Source organism: Parasteatoda tepidariorum, chromosome 6 (assembly GCF_982258835.1).
Source record: "Parasteatoda tepidariorum strain Cologne lab strain chromosome 6, Ptep-v5.0, whole genome shotgun sequence".
Classification (NCBI taxonomy): domain Eukaryota; kingdom Metazoa; phylum Arthropoda; class Arachnida; order Araneae; family Theridiidae; genus Parasteatoda; species Parasteatoda tepidariorum.
The window spans coordinates 103922066-103944224 of NC_141760.1; the positions used below are offsets into that span (position 1 = coordinate 103922066).

At 29.3% G+C, this 22159-nt stretch overlaps 1 protein-coding gene across 2 annotated transcripts in view; it reads right to left on the reverse strand.

The window, feature by feature from the left end:
- Positions 1 to 1839: 1839 nt before the first annotated feature.
- Positions 1840 to 22159, reverse strand: part of LOC107441481 (transmembrane protein 62) — a 31258-nt gene continuing 10938 nt past the window's right edge. Inside the window, exons 5-15 of one of the 2 annotated variants that reach the window (XR_015434805.1) lie at positions 19567 to 19714; positions 18562 to 18683; positions 17105 to 17227; positions 15265 to 15417; positions 12621 to 12780; positions 11070 to 11177; positions 10694 to 10775; positions 8615 to 8740; positions 5993 to 6111; positions 3345 to 4092; positions 2605 to 3273 (exon numbers count right to left, since the gene is read on the reverse strand). Coding sequence is in view for 1 of the 2 variants with exons in the window: in XM_016054759.4 (XP_015910245.3) it covers positions 3706 to 4092; positions 5993 to 6111; positions 8615 to 8740; positions 10694 to 10775; positions 11070 to 11177; positions 12621 to 12780; positions 15265 to 15417; positions 17105 to 17227; positions 18562 to 18683; positions 19567 to 19714 (1528 nt within the window). In the remaining variant the exon portion in view is untranslated. Of the gene's footprint in view, positions 4093 to 5992; positions 6112 to 8614; positions 8741 to 10693; positions 10776 to 11069; positions 11178 to 12620; positions 12781 to 15264; positions 15418 to 17104; positions 17228 to 18561; positions 18684 to 19566; positions 19715 to 22159 lie in introns of both variants that reach the window. The other variant, XM_016054759.4, reaches the window with a different exon arrangement.

Sequence of the window (22159 nt, forward strand, 5' to 3'; positions counted from 1 at the left end):
CACCTAAATTTTTAGATGAAAAATATTTATATTGACATAACAGGTTCAAGAAAATATAAATGTATGTTCTTAATATTCAACATTTTAAAACATAGAATGGTATTCATATATTTAGTAAAATAAAAAAGTTTAATATACTACAGTTGCCAATTTTTTTCCCGGCTATGAAACCTAAATGATGAAGCTTCTTTTGGCAGAAACCTAACTTAAGTTCACTTGCAGCTTTTAATATACTACCAAAAAATAAAAAAAAAGACTTAATTATTCTCAGAATATTTAGCTTTTATTTATTTGCTTATCTGCTACTTCAAACAAAGGAAGGAAATAGAAATAGTATTCCTCAAAATAAATTATTGGGATTTTAATCACATGCTTATTATCTATGCTGCGTCCAGTTTCTTTTCATGGTAAGCGATAATCAGCTTGAAAATTTCCTGTTAAACATGTAAAATACAACAATAATTGATTGCTGACTCACGGGACCAAACATCTGTTTCATGTAAAGCAATATTTCACGTTAAGCGATTTCAACTGTGTGTATATATATATATATATATATATATATATATATATATAAGTAATATTTTTCAATTTTATAATAAAGAATTCGTAATCGGCTGGCTGTTTTAAAAAGTAAAAAATATAATAAAAAATGCAAATTTAAAACCATTTAAGAAATAAAAAAAAAACACTAAAAGAATACTACAAATTTAAAGAATAATTTAAAAAATGAGCAAAATTTTTTTGTAAACCAGTGACCTCCTGAACAAAATATATTTGTGCCGTGCTTTCTAATTACGCGTTAGGATATTGATTCTTAAATATAACACATAATTCTTACAGAAAAAGTAAGAAGAAATACAAACTAGAAATATTTTTTTCTTCTTCTAAAAATATGAAGTTAATCAGAATATATAAAATACATTTTAGAGCATGTTTACATCAAAAGAAAGAGCTTATTTAAACTTGTTGCGCACACTGCTATTCATTTTGCAAGAGCATCTTTCTTTTTTTTATGTGCATATTTTCAATAACATAACCAGTTTCAACGACATGTATTTCAGACACAAACATAAATAGACAAGACAAAATTTGGAATGTTATGTACTTTTATAATTGTACATTTTAACATAAATTTTAAAAAGTTTCCATACCACTTTAATTGTCAATCTCAAAAGATTGTTATTATCAATCTCAAAACTTTGTTATTATCAATCTCAAAACATTGTTATTATCAATATCAAAACATAGTTTAGGATAAAGTGGATGCATTTCATCTTTTATAGCACCCCTATGCCATTATGCTTTCACCACCATAATAGTATACAGATTGTCTAAAATAACAACTACCCCAGACATTCGACTAGACCTGTGCCGGTGATTATGGTAACGAGGTATGACAACTTCAAGCAGGGGTGCAAGGTCACTGTTTTGGAGTAGTTTCGGCTCGAGTCGGTCAGAAAAAGGGAATCCTTTTCTTTGGTTTATTGTGTTAGTCCTAGAGAAAAGCTACCCTCTCTAAAATGTGCCATTCTTGTTTCCATAGCACCAGACAGCCTCAGACTTTGTGGCGGGAGGAGTTTTTAGCTTAGACAAACTATACTTTTGGTCAGATAGTGTATTAACATGCACATTACATTAAATTTATCTTAACCACAAGTATATTAAAGTACACTAATGCATTACCGGAAAAAAAATGCTTTCTTATTATTAAACTGAGCTTGTTGGACCTGTTGGTAAAGATGTAAAGCAAAAATCAGTGCATATTAAATAAATATAGCATTAAATCAAGTCTGGTTTAAAGACACCTAGAAAATACTAGAGCGGCAGAAAGGTATATTTCTTTCTTTTTTTTCAATTTAAAGAACTAATAATTATTCAATAACCTCTTAATTAGAAACTTGTACAAACATTTTCTTGTCAAGTGCATATTATATCTACAAGATAGAAAACCGGGTTTTTTGGCAGATTACTTGCATCTCCAAACAGAGTAGACAACTAAAGGGTTCGTAAACATAACAAATAAAAATATAATCACAGTGGCAGAATGATAATGATTTAGTTAATAAACAATAACTGAAGTGCATGACAAGAAACATACACCTTCTGTTCAATTCAAATAAACTAAAAACATATATACAGCAAGAAAAGCAATTTAAAATACACACTTGATCGGTTAAACTAAAATTTTTTTTTTAAAAAGAGCAAAAAAAGATTTTGAAAAAAGATTTTGTTTCACCTATTTAAGTTTAACATTTTAAGGAAATTTTGAAAGTCATAAAATAGTAAGTATCACAAATGCATTAAAAAAAAACTATTTGTGTTTAAAGTAGCTTTCATACAGTATTATTTTTAAATTACAGTCTAACCTCTATCGATGGTTCCAGCATCTTTTCGCTTTTTTGTATGTATTGTGTCATCACAAATGCTAATCTTATAATACCAGTTTAGGCTTTTAACTTGCAGATTCCGGCAAACATCTTTCAGAAAGTCTACTGACAATCAGAAACAAGTTATTTGTTTGAGCAGAAAAACTGTAAATCCAGATGAATAAAAAAAATAAGGAGCAAGTTGGAGGAGATATTTATGTATCAGTGAATGAAATTTTTTTTTATTGAACATGCAAAATATTTTTATTCTAATATTATGGGTGATATTCTTGCACTTGTTTGTGTGCGTGTGGGGGCACACAAATTATTTCCTTCGCATTTTGTAAATAATCATCATAATAAATAAAAAAAAATTATGAAATCCTTAGAAGTAATTGCGCGAAAAAAGATCAATGACGAAATAACACGAATCGGACTCCTCAAATGCGTGCTTCAATTCGAGATTAAGTTGTTGTAATAAATAATATGGCATAAAAAATATCGGATTTAAAAACTATGGAGAAATCAATATAATACTGCCAAACATTTGATAGAATTATTGCCATAAAATGTAAATACTCAAATGCACAATTCTAATTTTCCATATTGTTTGAAATATGTCGTGATATTTAAAAACCATGTGAAAATCAATATCAATAACGAGCCGAAAATACAATTGAAACATTACATCGATTTACAATATTATCGGAATAAATTGAGAGCTTAAAAAAGCAATTATTTAAATGCATGATTAAAACATTACGTGTAAATTTCGGTAGAAAAGAAAAGTAAACTTTTTTGCTTTTCAAAAGAAAAATCTTTCTGCAAGAAATCTGTAACATTCTGCAACAATGTCACCGTGTTGCTGCGATTCTGCCACTGGGGCCTTTGAAACAATGAGGAACTTTCTATATTCATACAAACATACAGCTATCAGTTACAAATATTATTTGCGTTGAGAAGAAATGCTCAAACAAAAGTTTCAAAATACTTAAAAAAATAAATAAATGTCCTTTATTTTTTAACATTGTAAACTTATTAATTTTAAAGTGCATTATTTTTCAAAATAACTTTTCAGGTCACTTAATATTTAATGCTGACCTACATGGCGGTCGCATTTCCTGCATGTATTGTTAGCAATTAATGGTCCAACAGAAACAATCGATCGAGGTTCCACTGCGTAATAATTAACGTATATTTGATCTCCTAAATAGTTTAAGTAGTAATAGAATGATTTATTTAATCTCTTAAAACGATTAACTATAAGGTGATAAAAAATAATAAATAAGAAGGGTCAACAATCACGTGGAATGATAAACAAGAATCGAAGTCAACATCAACTGAGGCTAGCGACATTTTCTACGGGCATGCTAAGCGGCTTCATGCCATCATTTGGTAGAAGAGGAGTGCTGACGACTTGTCTCTGGCGTCCGATGGCCGTGAGCTTGGACACTGGCAGCGACACCACAACTTTCCAGAGAATGATGGCCAGAAGAACTGACCAGGAATGAGTGAAGCCAAGCAGAAGGGCCAGGCTCCCGTAGGAGAAGAAATACACAAGGGCCCACATTGTTTCATACAATATAAAAAACAGCATGAAACAATGGCGGGTGAAGTAGAAGAAGAGGCTGCATGGACCCGGTGAAGCATTTATAGCACTTCTGTAATGGTGGTACAGGCAATGTGAGAGGCACACTATGAAGGGTATGTAAAACGTAAGAAGCTGGAAAAGAAAGAGAAAAGAATTAACACTAATCACAAGAGTAAGTAGGCAGAGGTCGTCAGTTCAGACATTTCCTGAAATGTCCGTTTTTGTAAAATTGTGAAAAAATTACTCGTAATTTGTGAATATAAAATAAACGGTAAGTCACATTCTTTTCACCAGGGTCCTGCAGTCGCGAATTTGTGCAAATAGGGTCCTGTTATTGCAAAAAACTTTTTCAATGAGTTTTTAAATTGTAAAGAGATATAAGATTATGCTCAACACTGAAAAATTATAATTAAAAAAAATTATATTTTAAAAAATAAACAGCAATTGCTGCTACTAAATTAGAGATGCAACATACAAATATTTGGTATTTAGCCTATACTGCTGAATGCAGAATATTCATTTAGGACAAATAAAGGAAGAAGCATCTGCCGAAGACAAAACTTAGTTCCTTTACATCTGTTTTCTTTCCCCCCACCCCCCTGGGAAGGGTTTATTCGTTTAACAAAATAATAATGAAGATAAACAAATTTGTGAAGGGTCTATTTTTAAGTTAAAATATTTTGCGAAGTGTCTGTATAGTGTACTCTACTATTAGTCTGTAAAAATTTCATGTGGAGAAAAATATCTTTTCGCCCAGAAAAAATAATAATTTAAAAGTTTCATTTATTGCCTGCATAAAATTAATCCTTTTGTACACTTTTTACAATCTATTCCTCTTTATGTTTCAAAGCAAATAATATTAATCAATATACCTTTTACTTGTACTTAGCTTGTGCCAACACTGTGCATCGTGTACTCGAAATCTCGAGCAACAGAAGAAAAAAATTGCGTCTCGTATCATAGTCAGTCTTTAAATTCATTATGCCACCTATTTCACATCTTGGCTGCTAAATATTGAAACCAATAACCAGTGTTATTAATACTGTCAACTTTTGCTCGTCATTTTATTTTTCTTGCCTCTTCAAAAACTTGTTACCTTTTTATTTTGAGTTTGTTACCAGTTACTAACTTGCATGCATTTCAATACTTGAACAATGGAATGTAGAAAATGGAATAATGTGGCGTCCTACTTCATGAAAAAAATATATAAATTTTACCATAAAATATGTGTAATTGCTCATATTGCAAAAAACAATTCCACCATCTTCATCATCATCATAGTTGGCCAGACAGCCCAATATGGGCCAATGCCTTCCTCTGAAGATTTCTCCATAATGACTTCCGATTTATCTTTGATCTACAATTCTTTTCATTAATTGCAAGAAAATTAGACTCCACCGAGTCAGCCCATCTCAACAGCCGCCTTCTTAAAATGTAGCATTTTTTTTATTGTATTGCCATTATTCATTCGAATCATGTGGGCCATCCAATTCATTCCATTTATTTTTATGTATTTAATGATATCAGGTTGTTTATAAATCTTGTAAAGTTAAAAGTTAAATCCCCTTCTCCAGTTATTATTTTTATGTACACCAAGTGTACTTTGTAAAATCTTTCCCTCAAATATTGTGATAAAATTTTCCTCCAGTTTTGTCATTGTCCACGGTTGAGCAGCGTATGCCAAGATTGGCCTGACAAGAGTTTTGTAGATTAAGAATTTTGTTTTTCTTGAAAAAAAACCTAGATTTAATAAATCTTTTCAGCCCTATTTGACTGCTAGAGTCGGTTTTTTACTTCAGGAGTCATTTCTGTTGTCAATAATAATAATTGATCCTAAGTAAGTAATACTCCTTACTGTTTCAAATCTATAAGAATCTACAAACAATTCCACCAGCTATTGAGAATCGTCCTTGTAATGGGCTTTTACTGTTTATAAATTAGAGAAAAATAATTTTGCAATATATGGAGGGTTGCTAAAAGAATAATTGAAATCACTTGCAAAAAATAAAAAAAGGGAAACTGTCTTACTTACATATAAGGTTCCTGCAAAATAAGTCAATCCTCCAGGTAGGAAGGTACCACCCAAAAAAATGCCCCACACAAAGCATACACCAATAGTAGAATCAATGATATAACCAACAAACCATGGTCCTGATTTGAAAGACAAAAAACTAATTAACTTCTGCCAGAAATTTTTTCTCAATAATCGTGTAACAATATTTTTAACTTGAGATTTATAAGTTCAATTTGTAATAAATTAATATAATGAATTATTAAAAATATTTTTAAGTAAAAATTACCTAAAATAGATTGTAACACTTTACGATATAAAAATTTAAAGAATGAAATAAGAAAAAGAATAAAGTTGAATGAATATTGAATATATCACCATCAATTAGGCAAATACTAATAATTTAACCAATGAGTAAATAAATATATTTTCTGTGTCTACACACACACAGATGTGCTTACGTGTATATATATATATATATATATATATAACATATGTGTATAGATATAACATTGTTGAACACATCGTTAATTTCAACAGAGTTCGTAAAAGATTGTGTAACTTTCAATAGGAAATAGAGTCTCAAACATAATTCAAATTTATCTCTGACACTCAGATCTAGCTATGAAAGTTTTATGCAAGTTGGTTAGTTATTTAACTGCATTTACATTTATTATCTAATAAATGACACTTAAAATGAATATAAAACTAACAAGTATTCATAGATGAATCAAAATATATTAAGACTAGGAACTGGTGAAAAATTGTTTTTGATAAAAAAAATAACTCATTTAAATACATTCAATCTATTCTTTCATCTGAATTCATTTTCAACACTCTTTCTTAACTGTGAAGGTTAACCATTATCATAGACAATGAATCATAGTGAGTATTCAATAACTTTCCTCAATTGATAAGCAGTTTTTATTTGTACTCAATGTTTTATTCTTTTATTTGTTTTTTGCAAAGACTTTGCGATTCCACTAAGAAGTGCACCTGTAATATTGTAGCTTTTATTATGGAATGTTATAGTTTGTCTATGGTAAGAACTCCCCTCACCACAAAGTCTGAGGCCGTCCGTTGCTATAGAAACAAGGATAGTGCATTTCAGAGAGGGTAGCTTCTCTTCACTTTAGGGCTAACACAATAGATTGAAGAAAAAGATTCCCTTTCTCTCGCCGATACAAGCCAAAATCTGGCAAGGGGAGTTCTTACTTTAGACAAACTACACACATCCTTCAAAATTAGTGATCTAACCCATTTTAAGACATAAGCTCCCCAAAGCTTGATTGAATAAAAAAGTAATAATGGTTCCATTAACATGTTTTGATACTGCAATGATTGAGCTCTTGCCATCTGATTTTGGCCAGTGACTTTATTAATGGGTGTATAGATTCACTGCTGAAGCCTATCTCAAACTAAATTATTATATTTCAACATGTGAGCATTTCAGTCCTTGTTAAATTTTATTTTCATAGAATATTTTCATTTTATTTTCATAAATATATTTTCATGTATGCAGGTTGCCACAGGAAAAAAAAAAAAGTTGCTTTTCGTAACCTAAAGCATGAAGATAGTTGCCAAAAACTATGAAAATAGTTGTCTAAATAAGAACAAAAATTCATCAAAAATATGACTAAAATTTTATTTAATTGTCATATATCATGATCCAGATCCATTCAGTCAAGTTGGTGGCAAATATGATAATTTTTATATAAACGTTAGTGTTCTAGCACTAAATTTTTAAATCAAAAAATTAGCATATTTGCAGAAAATTAAACACTTTTAATTACTACAGTTCATTTTTCTAAATTTTTTTCTCCCTTTTATCAATAATCGATTTAGCTAATGTATAAATACACATGTATATATACTGTGAATACACACATCATAATATTGTATTAAAAATTGGGTTTTTTAAAATCATGTCAAACATGATCAAGGAACAAAATGGAATCTGTGCAAAATGAATGAACTAAAAAGTGATGACTCAAATTTGCAATTTAAGCTTTTAAATTTTTTTTTATTTTTTAAGGAAAAAAAAATCTGTGTGTTCAGAAGCTTCAGTGGCCTGCAGGTTTTTAAGCTAATTTATGCTGAAAAATATCGCTAGGAGTACAGAAAAGTCTCCATTTCCAGAAAATAGTTTCTTTTAAAGCATTTTCAGGCAAGAAAAAAAAAGTTGCACCTTTTGCCGAAAACAGTTGCATTTTAGTCGTCTGTGGCAACCCTGTAGAAGAATAAATTTTCAAAATTTATAATGGAATAATGGGGAGCCAGGATATAATGTGTAATCTGAGAAAATCAGTCAATGTATTTTTTATAGAAGATTTCTAAATCGCTCATGTTAAATCTTAATGAGTCATCATATTAACAACATAAACAAATACAGCATTTTGAGGGGGACAACATATCCAAAAAAATATGGAAACAGTCTAATATTTTGAGAAATATGCAATAAATCTAAAAATATATGATTAAAATATTTTTAAAAGATTCTTAAATTTACCCATTGGGAGTGCTTCTTGATGGCAACTTCAATATCTTAAATTGCTTCAAAATGATTTAAAAATCAAAAATATTAATATGAATAAAAATTGATAATTAGAAATTATAAGTTTCAGAATAAAAAAAGGTCATTACCAATGGCAACATACAAAGCTCCAATAACAACAGGCCAAAACACAACATCAATGCTAGCTAAAAGGCTCAACTTAAAAATCCACCGTCGTACAAAATTTAACTCAGACTTGATTTTTATTGTTTCACCTACAAAAAACAAAGCACAACATTGAGCACATTAAAGTGATAATTTGTAACATAGCAACAGTACTGGTACGATTGAACACGGCAAAATGTTTTATTAAAATTTTTTTCACCCACAATAAGTTGATGCATTCTATTTTTATGGTTTTTAGAGAATAGGGAAAGAGGTAGCTGACATTTTCCCATTCAAAAGAAATTAAAGTCTACAATGTTAAAAAAATACTATTTTGTTCAGTTACTTGGTTTAACATTTTAGAACGATACAGCATTATATGACTTTAAAAGCATCACAAAACTAATTTCTTTTATATCAATACATACAGGGTATCTGCTTCATTTTAGATTTTCAAATTCATGACTTAACGAAGTTACTATGTTCTCCGACAAAAAACACAACAATAAATTAAAAAAAGCATTATAATAGCATTCATTGAAATGATAGGTATAACCAAAACTGTTATACTCTGCATCTTCACATTTATTGATTTTAAAATTAAAAAACAGAGTAAAGAAAGAGTTGAAGCAATAAAATAGCTGAAAAAAATACAAAAGCAAATAATTTTTTGCTTCTTTTTTTCTGCAGATACTTTTCTTGTTCATCGGAAAGGAAAGAAATACTCCTGACTTTTCTGTTCTCATTTCGGAATAAAAAAAATCGCAATGACTGGCTTGCTTCAGCTAGAATTTTAAATTGATAAAATAAAAAAAATAAATAATAACAAAAATTCTGCAACCAGAAGTTTAAAAGATAATTCCCTCTAGAAATGTTTTTTCTTTCATTTTTTGAGAGAACACCATAATTTTTAAAGAACACGATAAAAACCTTTTACATTTTAATCAAATATGACTGTGAGTGGGGATTTTGTTACAAATTCAGACATTCGGAACACCATGAAATTCGGGGGAGGAGGTAAATTCCATTTTAAAAATTAGATTTTTCGGCAACCTAAATCCATGACTTTTCATGGTTTTCTTAAAAAAAATAGTTAAAATCATGACAATTTTTGGTCAATACCAAAATTCATGACTTTCCAGGTGCGCGGATACCCTGTATATCAATCAATACATACAGTGTGTCAACCACTAAAAAAATACAATTCCAATTCACCAAAATATTGTTTCCAGAAGTGGACGAGTGGTGAAGCACTTTCACCTACAAGACATGTTTCGCTGCCTCTCTCTCTTGCAAGTTTTGTTCTAAGGAGTGGATAGATGGGCGAAGCATGTTGATTGAGCAAAAAGAAAATGAATAAAAAATTCTTGCCCATTTTATTTATCAGATTACAATCGTCACACGATACAATATACGGTTTTTCATTAACATACCTATTCCTTCAAATGCAGCCATTTAAGAGTTTTGACCATCTTTTTATACCATGACGTTACTGTTTCTAAAGTTGGGATTTTGAGCATTTTTGAGTTCGCATCTATATGTGATGCCCTGTTGCTAAAACTTGTTTTCGTTCTTTTTCGTGCTTAAAATGCTTGTTTTTTCCTCAATAATGGTTAAAATTGTACGCGGAGCATACACGGAGTGGCCCATGGAATGAGAATCGAAAACTTTAGATATTATTGACCCGCTACTGAAAATTATTGAATTATTATTTTTTAACAACAAAATGAAGAATTTTTAAGTCAAGAGAGAGAGAGTCATATGAGCGAAATCAAAGCTTTTAATTATTCTTAAGTAGCTCTGATACTCAGAATTATTCCTTTTCGTTTACTACTGAAGTTCGTTAGAAGAATGATTTCCTTTCTCATTCTCTAATTTCGCTGTTACGCTATGTTCATTTTTTGTGAACGTAAATTAAGAGTCACAGGTGTATTTGATGCCTTATAGCTCATAAGCAGAATCCCTGAAATATGATGTAATAAATAAAATTTAAAAAAAAAAACAGCTCAACTGATCTTTAATAATGACAATCAAGTATGAATGAAAAACTCATGTAAAGATACCTTTTCCAAAGCACAGACAGATCTTTAAAATGCATAATGGCAGCAAAGTGAACAACAAAGATATTCCGAATACTGCTTGACCCTAAATTAAAAAAAGAAAAAAAATCACAACAAAAGAAAATTCAAAGTTTTTTTTCTTAAATTTTCATCTGAAGTAAAAGGTGAAAATTATTGTATAGAAGGAGATGTGTACACTGTAGAAAAGAAATGATATCACATTAACAACTAGTGAACACATACTGGAAAAATCCTGACATCACTCATATATTCTGCGATTTTTAGAACAATTCAAAATAATAAAAAGTACATGGGATTGTTAGATAAAAAGTTTTCAAGGATGATATAATTTGCATAAATATTAATTAAAATACAATACCACTGATATGTGTCCCATCAAAACTATTCTGGCACCCAGGGGAAATCGAGGTCGGGTGCCGTCTAATGAAAACTGGTGACTCACAGTATTTTCACGCCCACCTCTGTCCTAGAGGGAAAAAATTTATCATTATTATTATTTACATACTTCTACAACTTGAATATATAAATAGTGAAGCAATGACAACCATTCTCATTATTTATGTATCTACAACTTGAAAATATAAATTTGGAAGCCTTAGCAATCATTATTTACATATTCATTTCTACCACTTGAATATATAAATATTGAAGCTATGACAACCATTCTTATTATTTATAAATCTACAACTTAAAACATAAATATTAAAGCAATAGCAACCACTTTATTTATTATAAGGATATTTGTTTATGTTTCACAACTGCTGGGGTCTACCAGCTGCCAACTAAAATGACAGTTCATCAAAAGCAAAATCTGATTGATCAATCAGTTTAAATGTGAATATATATTAGTAATGTAAATATATGCTTCTATTAAATTTTTATAAACATTTTTAACTTGGTTAAGTGTTTCTTTAATGAAACCACTAAATCAAAAAAAAAATTTTTTTTTTTGAAATGTAAATACGAGTATTGAAGCTAAACATTTTTGTCAGCACTAAATTATCCTACAGTTCCTACATACATAATATTTGACAAATCTGAGATTACTGAATTTTTTAATTTAAATTGTTCATAAAACAAATGATTAAGAAATGAATTAAAGTCTTTTAAGATGACAACTCTGAATAACATAAGATTTTTTACTGCATTTGCTATATGTTAAAATAATGAAAAGCATCATACTTTTTTTAGAATCTTGCCTCAAAATATTACTGAGAGGACTGAAAATTTTAAAAGTAACAATACAATAATAAAAGTAATAATTTAAAAAAAAGGCGAACAATAGAAAGTTTAAAACATTTTATGTAATTAGTATAAAGTCGACCAGATAATAAAATCCTGTGATTGAATATCTCAATTAATTCTTATCTTTATTAAATAAATAAAAGGGAAATTTTGAGGTGATGAATCTGTATAAATGTTGACTGTTTTCAGGGTTACCACTCAAATCTGTAAAAAAAAAATTCCCTGTGTTTTCCCTGTACATATTATACACAATATATTAAGAGGAAACAACAGTTACTGAGCTCTTGTGTGAGCTATATTGGGCTGTTTATATTTATTAGTTTTAATTGCTGGAAAAACGGCTGAACATACTTAAATAATGCAATAGTAAATTAAATAGTTTAGTATACCTGAAATATCATGGTTGAATATCCCATAGATTACACTTTGAGTGGTCACCATTTCTTAAAAGACAAAAATAAGAAACAAAATTCCCTGTATTCCCAGTTTGTAAAGAAAAAAAAAATCAAAATTCCTTGCATTTTGGGTGATTTTTAAATTGCCTGTATTTTCCAGGTTTTCCCTGTGGATTGGCAACCCTGGTTTTGGACCCACTTGAAAATACGTAACTAGTGAATGATTCCTAAGTCCTCATAGTTATGCTAGCAAACCATGTGGTACTTACCCTAGCATAGACAGTGATTGTGTGCAATCCTTCCATATACTGAAGAGGCTCCCATGTAGTAACAAACAGAGGAGGGGTGGTTGCATTCAGCTCTCTCCATACCTCACCATCAATCTGCACTTTAGCGACGATGATAGGATCTTGAGAAAATATAAGCACCCTAGAAAAAATATCAATTTTATTACATGCAATAAGTAAAAGGCATTTGTACACCGCAATAAACAGATTGCAATAGTCAGCACTTAAAATATTTTAAAGTATTGGTTAAAATTTTTTATAGATTTCAAAGCTGACCACTTAAACATAGATTAATACGAATCTGAGAATCACTCCATATTTTACTTGTTTTTTTTTTTCTTTTTTTAAATAATTTACACATGTTGTGGATGTGACATGAAAAGTATGTGCATTTTCAGCTTTCAGCACAAAAACTCAAAATTCTGTGAATTATTACTGTGTAAATTTTTTTTTTTTAACATTAGACAACAAGAAATTAGACAAGCAATCAATGAAAAAATTTAATTACTTTTCACAATTCTTGCTTTTGTAGGTCAAAGTTTTTATTCAAAGTTTTTGATGCGGGTGTGACCAATGAAATAATAGCTCACACATAAATATTTATAAAGCAGATTTTTTTAAAAATTTATATATTAATGAATGATACAGTAATAATAATTTTATTTGTCTTTTATTCTGCTTTTGGCACTAATTTTTCCCTCCATGTTTGGATGCATTTTTTTTTTCTTTTTTAAAAATTTAACTTTTTCTATTTTTTCGCTTGTTTCTTCCCCTCTCTTTTGCAGATATTCTACATATTTAAAGGGGTTTTCCTTAATATTTTCCCGAGGATTTCTTGATCATTCTGCGCTATTAATTCGTTTGGAAAAGGAATTAATGAATAAATTGAATAAATAATGCACTATAAGTCCAAAAATACATATTTAACAAATGGTAAATATTTTTACTGAAACTGTAAAAATTTATCAAATGAACCTGAATTAATAAACTATTGTACGCAATGCCACATGCTCAAATTAGGCTGATTTTGATTTATTAACTGGGTTCATACAATTAAATCAAAGAGTATAGTTATTGTTGTCATTTACATATTTTCTAGTACATTAATTTTACATAAATTTGCTTAATAGCTTGTTTAAATTACATTTGTGCTCAATATTAAATAATGTTGCAGTGTGACTTTAAACAAATAATCCACCCAAAATTCTAAATAATTAAATTAAAAAAAAAAAAAAATACAGTAGGGAACCGATTATCCGGAACGATCGGGACCATCGCTATTCCGGATAACTGATTTTTCCGGTTTTCTGAATCGCTACAAAAAGCCGTTTTTTTATTGTTAAACCCAACTAAAAAAAATTTTTTTTTGGAAATAATCTTAAAAAGAAGAAAAAACGATGAAGTAATACATACACTAAATGATTATTTCCAAAATGATGGTAAGGTAAACATCTTTCAAAAAAGAAAGAAAAATCCTAAAATCTTATGAGGAAAATTTTTTTTTAAAATGGCGGGAAAATTTATCGAATTTTGTTCCGGTTTTTTGGTTTTCCGGTTTTCTGATTTCCGGATAACGGGTTCTGTACTGTATATATCTATGTATTGTTTCAGTAATTCAAAGTTTTAATTCAATTTTTGAATACCAAGTATCAAAACTATTTTGAATACCAAGTATCAAAACTACGCAGAAAAACCTCAGTGGCCATGTCGTATGATTATGCAGCATGTAAAAGATCCCTGGAGTGCCTTATTGGCTCTTGGCATTTCCGGCGAAATTAAATTCCTAGTGCACTTTAGCATCCAAATAGAGTCTCGGTGCAGCCATCTAGTGTGGCAGAAACTAGACGTCCAAATTAACATGACCAATGGTATCTCATCCACTATGGTGGTCCTGAAAGAGTGGATACCACCTCTGGATAACGCACTAGGTCTGCTTATCGACAAGACCGATTGTGCAGCTCATTGGAAATTTAAAAAAAAAAAGTATCAAAACTTGCTAACAATTAAATATTTTTGTAGAGGTATAAATGTAACTTTCTGTTGTAAACAATAATTAAGAGCAAACTAAAGATTTTTTAAAAGCACCAAATTAACTAATATAAAACTGATAATATAATATAACTAATATATTTTGATTCTTGTTTTCTCTGACAATTTCCGGTTTTCTTGATAGTTCCGGTCGGGATGAATCCTGCTTACAATATGTTAAACAGTAATTATTTTGGTTCATTTTCTGCATCACCAATTGGATTGCAATACCACTTTAAAATATGCTAGTATGAACCATGGTTTTGCAATTTGTGTTTTTTAGCACCAGTGCAAACTTTGCTACCAATTTAAAAAAGTGAAATCAGTTGACATGTCTTATAAAAATACCAAATATTTTTAAATAATAGATAGAATTATTTAAAGCGATAATGAACAAAAAGACTTATCTGTTTTGGCAGCCATAATCTTAGCTGACGACAACCGGTTAAAAAAAATTCTTTAAATCGGTTACTTTTAACAGCATCTCAGGCGCAATATACTGGACTGACAGGCTCAACAGCTCGTTACTAATTAATTGATAAATATTTTTGAAGAACTGAGTAGTAATAGCTATAAAATATCGGTTCATTTAACTTACCTAATATGAGTGGATTTTAATATGCGATACAATGGTTCAATAGGCATGGTCATCATAGCATCTTTGGGATTTGTGATCAAGATTGCAGGCCAATCTTCTAAATGGTTATCGAAGAAAGAAAATAAACCATGATCGATGGCACAAAGACGATAACTAAAATAAAATAAAAACATTTTGAATTAAAAGGTTTTATACATTAACTGCCTAATCACTGTATTCAGACGGATTAATCCAACATTAAAAAAAAAAAAAAACTTTCTTTAATGTGACTACGACAAATGTTTTAATAAAACACTACTTCCAATTTCTAAATGAAATAAAATTAAACACATAAATTTAAATAATAAGATAAGAAACAGTTAAAAGTCCCAGTATCCCAAATCTTGAATTCAACCAACCCAAAAGATTGAGTAATTCATAATTTTAAAAATTCATTTAAAAGAAATTCTTAAAATAAAAATAAAGAATAGTTGAAAAAGGAATGCCTAAATATAAAAATCAAAAAAAAAAAGAAACACATAAAATGATTCATTTGAAAGGAAAACTATTATTTTTTAATCTTCTAGTTACAAATTTGGAAGGTCTGCTTCCTTTAACCCAGTGTTTCCCAAAGTGTGGTACGTGTTCTTATGCGAAATGTCTTTTAACAAACGAAAATTTCAGAAAAAAATTATTTAAAAACAAAGCTAACCATGAAAATTCACGATTACGTTTTTTTCTATTGGCTATTTTTTGCAGAGTTAACAGTTAATAACTGAAATATGTTAATAGAAATAAACATATTTTTAAAAAAATACATTCATTTTTTTTATTAGTGGTACACAGCATTACGAAAAAATTAGAAAGGGTACACAAAAGTCATAAGTTTGGGAAACACTGCTTTAACCAATGTGCAACCATTCCTACATCTACTGTTACAACAAGAGGGAGGGTACATTTTATTCCCATATTATGCTTTTTTCTTTTCACGTCGTCTCATTAATTGCTCACCATCCACTATATTTTCAATTTTATGTTCTAAATTCTCCGTGTTATAATCATTCTGCAGAATTATATTTTTCTTGTTCATTGGAAAGGAAAGAAATACTCCTGATTTTTCTCTTGTCATTTCAGAATTAAAAAAAATTTGCCAATGACTGGCTTGCTCCAGCTAGAATTTCAAATTGATAAAATAAAAAAGATAAATAGTAACAAAAATTCTAAAATCACAGAAGTGATGTTTTTTCTTTCATTTTTTGAAAGAACACAATTTTTAAAGAGCATGTTAAAAACATTTTATATTTTAATAAAATATGACAGTGAGTGGAGATTTTGTTTCAAATTCAAATATTCGGAACGCCATGAAATTGGGACGGGGTTAATTCCATTTTAAAAATAAGATTTTTTGGAAACCTAAATCTATGACTTTCTGTGATTTTTTTTCAAAGAAATAGTTAAAATCATGACAAATTTTGTTAAAGACTGAAATTCATGACTTTCCAGGTGCGCAGAGACCCTGTAGTAAGTATTGCGTACAGAGAAAACCTAACTAAATTAGAATTCTTTTCTTGAATTATTCACATTAAACAAGAATAGCAATAATTTAACAAATGAAAATTCGCTGCATTCGTGTGGAATTTTTGTTGTAGATCATTAGATATAGTTCTATTCCTTGACAAGAAGTATTCAATGAACTGATTCAAAATGAAAAATATTTGCTAGAAGAATAGGGATAAGAGACCTTTACAAATGAATTTCCTTGCATTGTAAAAGTGACCGTGTACAGACGTAAAGAACTTTTTAAAGCCCCCCAAAATAAAACAACTAGTATCACAACATAAAATGTTACTAAAACATTTACTTTCTGTTATCTTTCCAGTCAGCTAATTCTAGTTCCAAATTTCCAGTTGATTGTAAAGTATACATGCGTGGTATCATGCCACCAAATGTATGTAGATGACCACAGAGATAAGGACCACTTGACCTATAAAAATTAGATACATTTACTATAATAAACAAAGTAACTAAACACACCCACTTACAACAAACTCTGATTTAACGAGGAAATAAAATATATTTGGTTGGTACAATGTTAAGTCAATTGGAGACTAGCCTTTTTAAAGAACTTTAACTTTTAAAGAAGCAAACCCATTTCAGCGATTGATAATTCAGTGTTTCTTGAAATTCCTACGTATTTCCGCCTATCCAGCTCAGCTATTCCCTCCTTTCTAGGAAAATTTTTTTTAACATTTCGCAGACAGCTAAAAGTAAAGTCTAGCAAATGCATTAACTTTTTTCAAAACTAATTGTGCAAATGAGAATGTTTTTCAGGCAATGAGTTTTATTTAAAGAACAATAACACTATAAAGTGATAATAAAACCAGTGTTGCCACTCAAATTTGGCAAAAATATTCCCTGTGTTTTTCCCTGTACATATTATACACAATATATTAAGAGGAAAAATAGAATCACTGGAAAACTTAAGGAAAAAAGGAACAGCTGAACATACTTAAAACAAATAATGCTATAGTAAATGAAATAGTTTCATATAGCTGAAATATCATCCCTAATTATGATTGCATTTCTGAGTGGTTACCATTTTTTAAAAAATGAAAATAAGAAACAAAATTCCCTGTTTTTTTAGGTGATTTTTAAATTCCCTGTTTCCCTATTCTCTTTGTTGAGTGGCAACCCTGAGTTACATGGTTTAGAGACATAATCTCATTTTTACAAAATATAATTACTTTTGGCAGTATATGCATGATATGAAAATAACAGTAATCTTATTGGTTGTGATGCATCTAGTATGCAATAGCTCTAGACAGAAGTCAACATAAATGACAGAAAAAATATTCAAATTTTTAAATGTGTTTTAAGTAAAAGTATATTTCTCAATAATTATCATATAAGATCAACACTGAATATTCAGTAAACGATCTTATAACACACACTTTATAAAGAGTGTTTTATGGGAGTTACAACACCAGAATTTTAAATAAAACAGTAGACCAGGAGAAACTAATAAAATCCAGTAGTTTGCTGGAAATTCCAGTAGAGTTGGCAGCTATGGGACACTCTTGGGACTGAAAAAATTGTGTTTACGAGAGTTGTCCATTTACGGAAAGGGTACATGACCTTAAAATAACATTGATGTAGTGCATACCGGGCAAATGTATATCACACAGTGTCACTGAACTAGATCTAGTATATATTTCGGACATTTACCAAAGCAACTGTGATTGTCAACAATCACCAATTTCGGTCATTCACGATAACATATATATTTAATATTATAAAGCAAAAGAAAAAAAAACCCACCTCATTAATTCTCTAGCCCCTGGATAGGGAGCAATAATAGTGGAGGTAGGATAATGACCAAACCAAATGGTCATGTTTCCCTTTGCCTCTTCCTGAAGTCTTTGAATGTGAGCATACTCATCCTGAAATAGGTCAACATAAAATAAGCTTTCTTAGTTATTATCAAGAAAATCTTAATTAAGAACCTGTCTTTTTATAATATTCGCTTTTATTATTAATATTTCTTTAAAATTTTTTTATTTCATTTACGTATCTTCTCTTTTGCCAATCCGCTTTGAGATAAAAAAAAAAAAATTTTTTTTTGGAGTTATTTTTTTATATCAATTAATAATTTAGGATTGAAAAACAGGATCGTTAGTTGTAATTAAGATTTTTCAAGCAAATTATGACATTCTTACATTATTTTTGTTCCTGAAAATATTTAGTTGAAAGTACATTTTATTTTTTACCAGTATATTTTGTTACCAGTTTTTTATCATTTACACAAACTTGCATTTGTTAACACCTTCTAAGCGCTAGTGGTGAGTTAGTGTAGAACGACAAACTGGCTGTTGCAATTGGCAAGTCTTAATTCCTGCTAGTAAAGCAGTATACCTGAATCATGCATGTAATTAGAAGACTGTCCTTAAGTGTTTACTATCAAATTTTGTAATTTTCACTAGCATTATTAATTAAAAAAAAAAAAATTATCGAAAAGCCATATCTTTAAATTTTTCAAGTCAATTATTTTAGGATCTACATTTGTATTCACAGAAAATAGAATGTTCTGAACACAAACAAAAATCAGGAATAATTGGGCAAATAACAATTTTGATCAAGACAACTACTAACCCTGCAAAGAGTCACTATTATTAATACCAAAGAAAAGGTGGTTACAATTCAAATTTTGTGACATTCCATTATCACACATGCCAATGAAGACACAATATCAAAGATAACATTAACAGACATTAAACATTTTTAAGAGTAAACTCTGATGGTTAAAAAAGAAGAGGATAAACTCACTTTCTGAAGTACTCCTAAAAAATTAAAAGGTCGTTTGGGGCCAGGATTCATGCAAGCATCAATGCCGATGAAATCGTATGACTCAGAATCATGCAGTAATGTATATTTATATGAGCGCCTATGATGACCTCCTTGTACAGAATATTTCCTTTAAAGTTAAACACAATCAATTACTAAATTATGGAGAAAAAAAAAGTAATTTTAAATTTGTCAAGCAATTATATTATATATATATACAGTGAAACCTCGGTTAAGCGAACACTCTTGGGACTGAGAAAACTGCTTTAGAGAATTGTCCGTTTACGGAAAGGGTACCCTAATAACGAAGTTTAACATCATAAATCGTTTTTACAATATTTTCAATAATATCGAAATAATTAAATAATCTGCACTAACTATCTACAAGGATATTTATTTAAACTTTAAAAAATGTTTTTTTCTGTATAAATGTATTAAAAAATATATTTACTAAATATATTTACTTAAAAAATATATTTATAAATGAATATACAAATATATTTTTTAATATATTTAAAAAATATATTAAAAAGTTTGATATAAATACATAATTCTAGATGCAGCTACAGATAAACGAATATAATTTTGCTATTAACACAGATATTGAAGTTAGTAATAAGATATCGTATACGAGCTTTTACTCCTCAGTCGACTTTAATTAGTAGGTTTACACTAACTAACACCTACTCATCACTTGATAGGAAACGTGGTTAATACCTCCTGGTAAGTAAGTCTCCCGCAATTCACAAAAAGAAAGAAAGCAAAAGAAAAAGACCTGTATGGTATGAGGACACATGGAGTTGATATATTCACAATTAATCATCTATCAAGTGTCTGAAAAAATGTTTCATTTACATAAATACCTTAAAGACTATATTTCTGTGAATGAAAGAAATTTTCAGAAGGGAAGAAGCATTGAGAGCATTTAGGATGTCATTTCAGCTTGTGGGGTCACATAATCTGTGTTGTCCAGATGAAAAGATGCTGCAGTCCAAATTATTTCACAAGAGCAGTATCATTTTCTCTCCTTTCTTTGCAAAGATAAGACAAGGTGGCAGGAGAAAGATTGATTCCTCAATAGGGAAAAAGCTTAACAATGGTTATGGACAAGGCAAAAAATTTACATGCTTTAAAAATGGTTTAAAGCTGCAAAATTTTTTTTCTTGGAATTCAAAGCAAAAATAATTTTTTTTTCTTCTAATTTAGAAAAAATGGTGCCTGGTTTGAAGAGGTAGAAAATACCGTTTCAGGACAAAAATGACTGTCCATGTCTGGTTACGAGAGTGTCCATTTTGCGGAGAATGTACATAATGGTTCACAGGGAATTAAAAATATATCCGCATTGAGAGGTGTCCATAACATGAGGTTTAACTGTATATAAAATATGAATTCAAACAGGAAATATGTTGACATTTAGTAGATAAATATTAAAACATTTTAAGTAAATTTCTTTTTTTTTTATTTAGCATCGCCCATCTTAGAAACTAATATATTTAATTAGAATATATTTGAATTATATGAATAAATATTAGTTAGAAAGCCTAGGAATTACATGAGTACGTATGGGTGATTTTCTAATTAAACTATCCATATATATAAAAGTTATTACAAATTATATGAATAAAAATTTTTTTTCTACTCGCTTGCAACTTCTTAGAAGAAAATCGGAGAAATGGTACTGGAATTAAACATTTGTAACCTGGAAGCAGGCCTGAACTCACTTCTTCGGGGGGTCTTGACTGGGTACAAGAGAAGGTCCCCCAGAGAATGAATGCTCAATATAATGACTCCTGTTGTCCAAACGAATAGGTACGTAAAACATGAAGTGGCTATATTTTGACTACATAAACATCAACACAAATATTTACTTAGATTTCATTAATACTAGACTTATTTTGGCAATAACACACTACTCTTTCATCATACTCAGAAAGAAGAAATTGTTTCCTAGACTTTTGCGGGTTTCTACATAAATTTACGTAAAATTGCTAGATTTAAAAAGAAAATCAAAAAAATTTATATTTAATAAAAAAGTATATTAAGAATTGCGAATATAAGGGCAACTCTACAAAAGCATTTATAAATTATTTTTATTTGAAAAAATCAAGTGATTTAAATTATGCCAACTCTTATTACTCTCAGAACTATAAATGTGACTGAAAGGAAAAATACAAGACTAAGGGAATTTACAGGCCAATATTAATTAAAATTATAAGAAAAAAGTCGTAAAGAAAAATAAAGATATGTAAATAATATGAGTGCAATTAAATTTAAATTGTGTTTAATCAACATAAGAACATTTCTGAAACGCAAATAAAATATTATGAAAAACGCAAATAAAAAAAATCACAAAAATGTAAACTTATGTTAAACATAACTAACAAAAAATTTAATAGGAAAGAAACAAACTAGAGTCAAATTTGCATTGGAAAGATTTGAAAAAATGGTGCATCTTAAAATATCTCAAATTTAATATAACTAGTACTACAAATGGAATGAAAGAAATTATCATCCCTCAAAACTGATAATAACAGAGAATAATTTTTCAGCCATTCAAAAAAAAAATTAAGCAAGT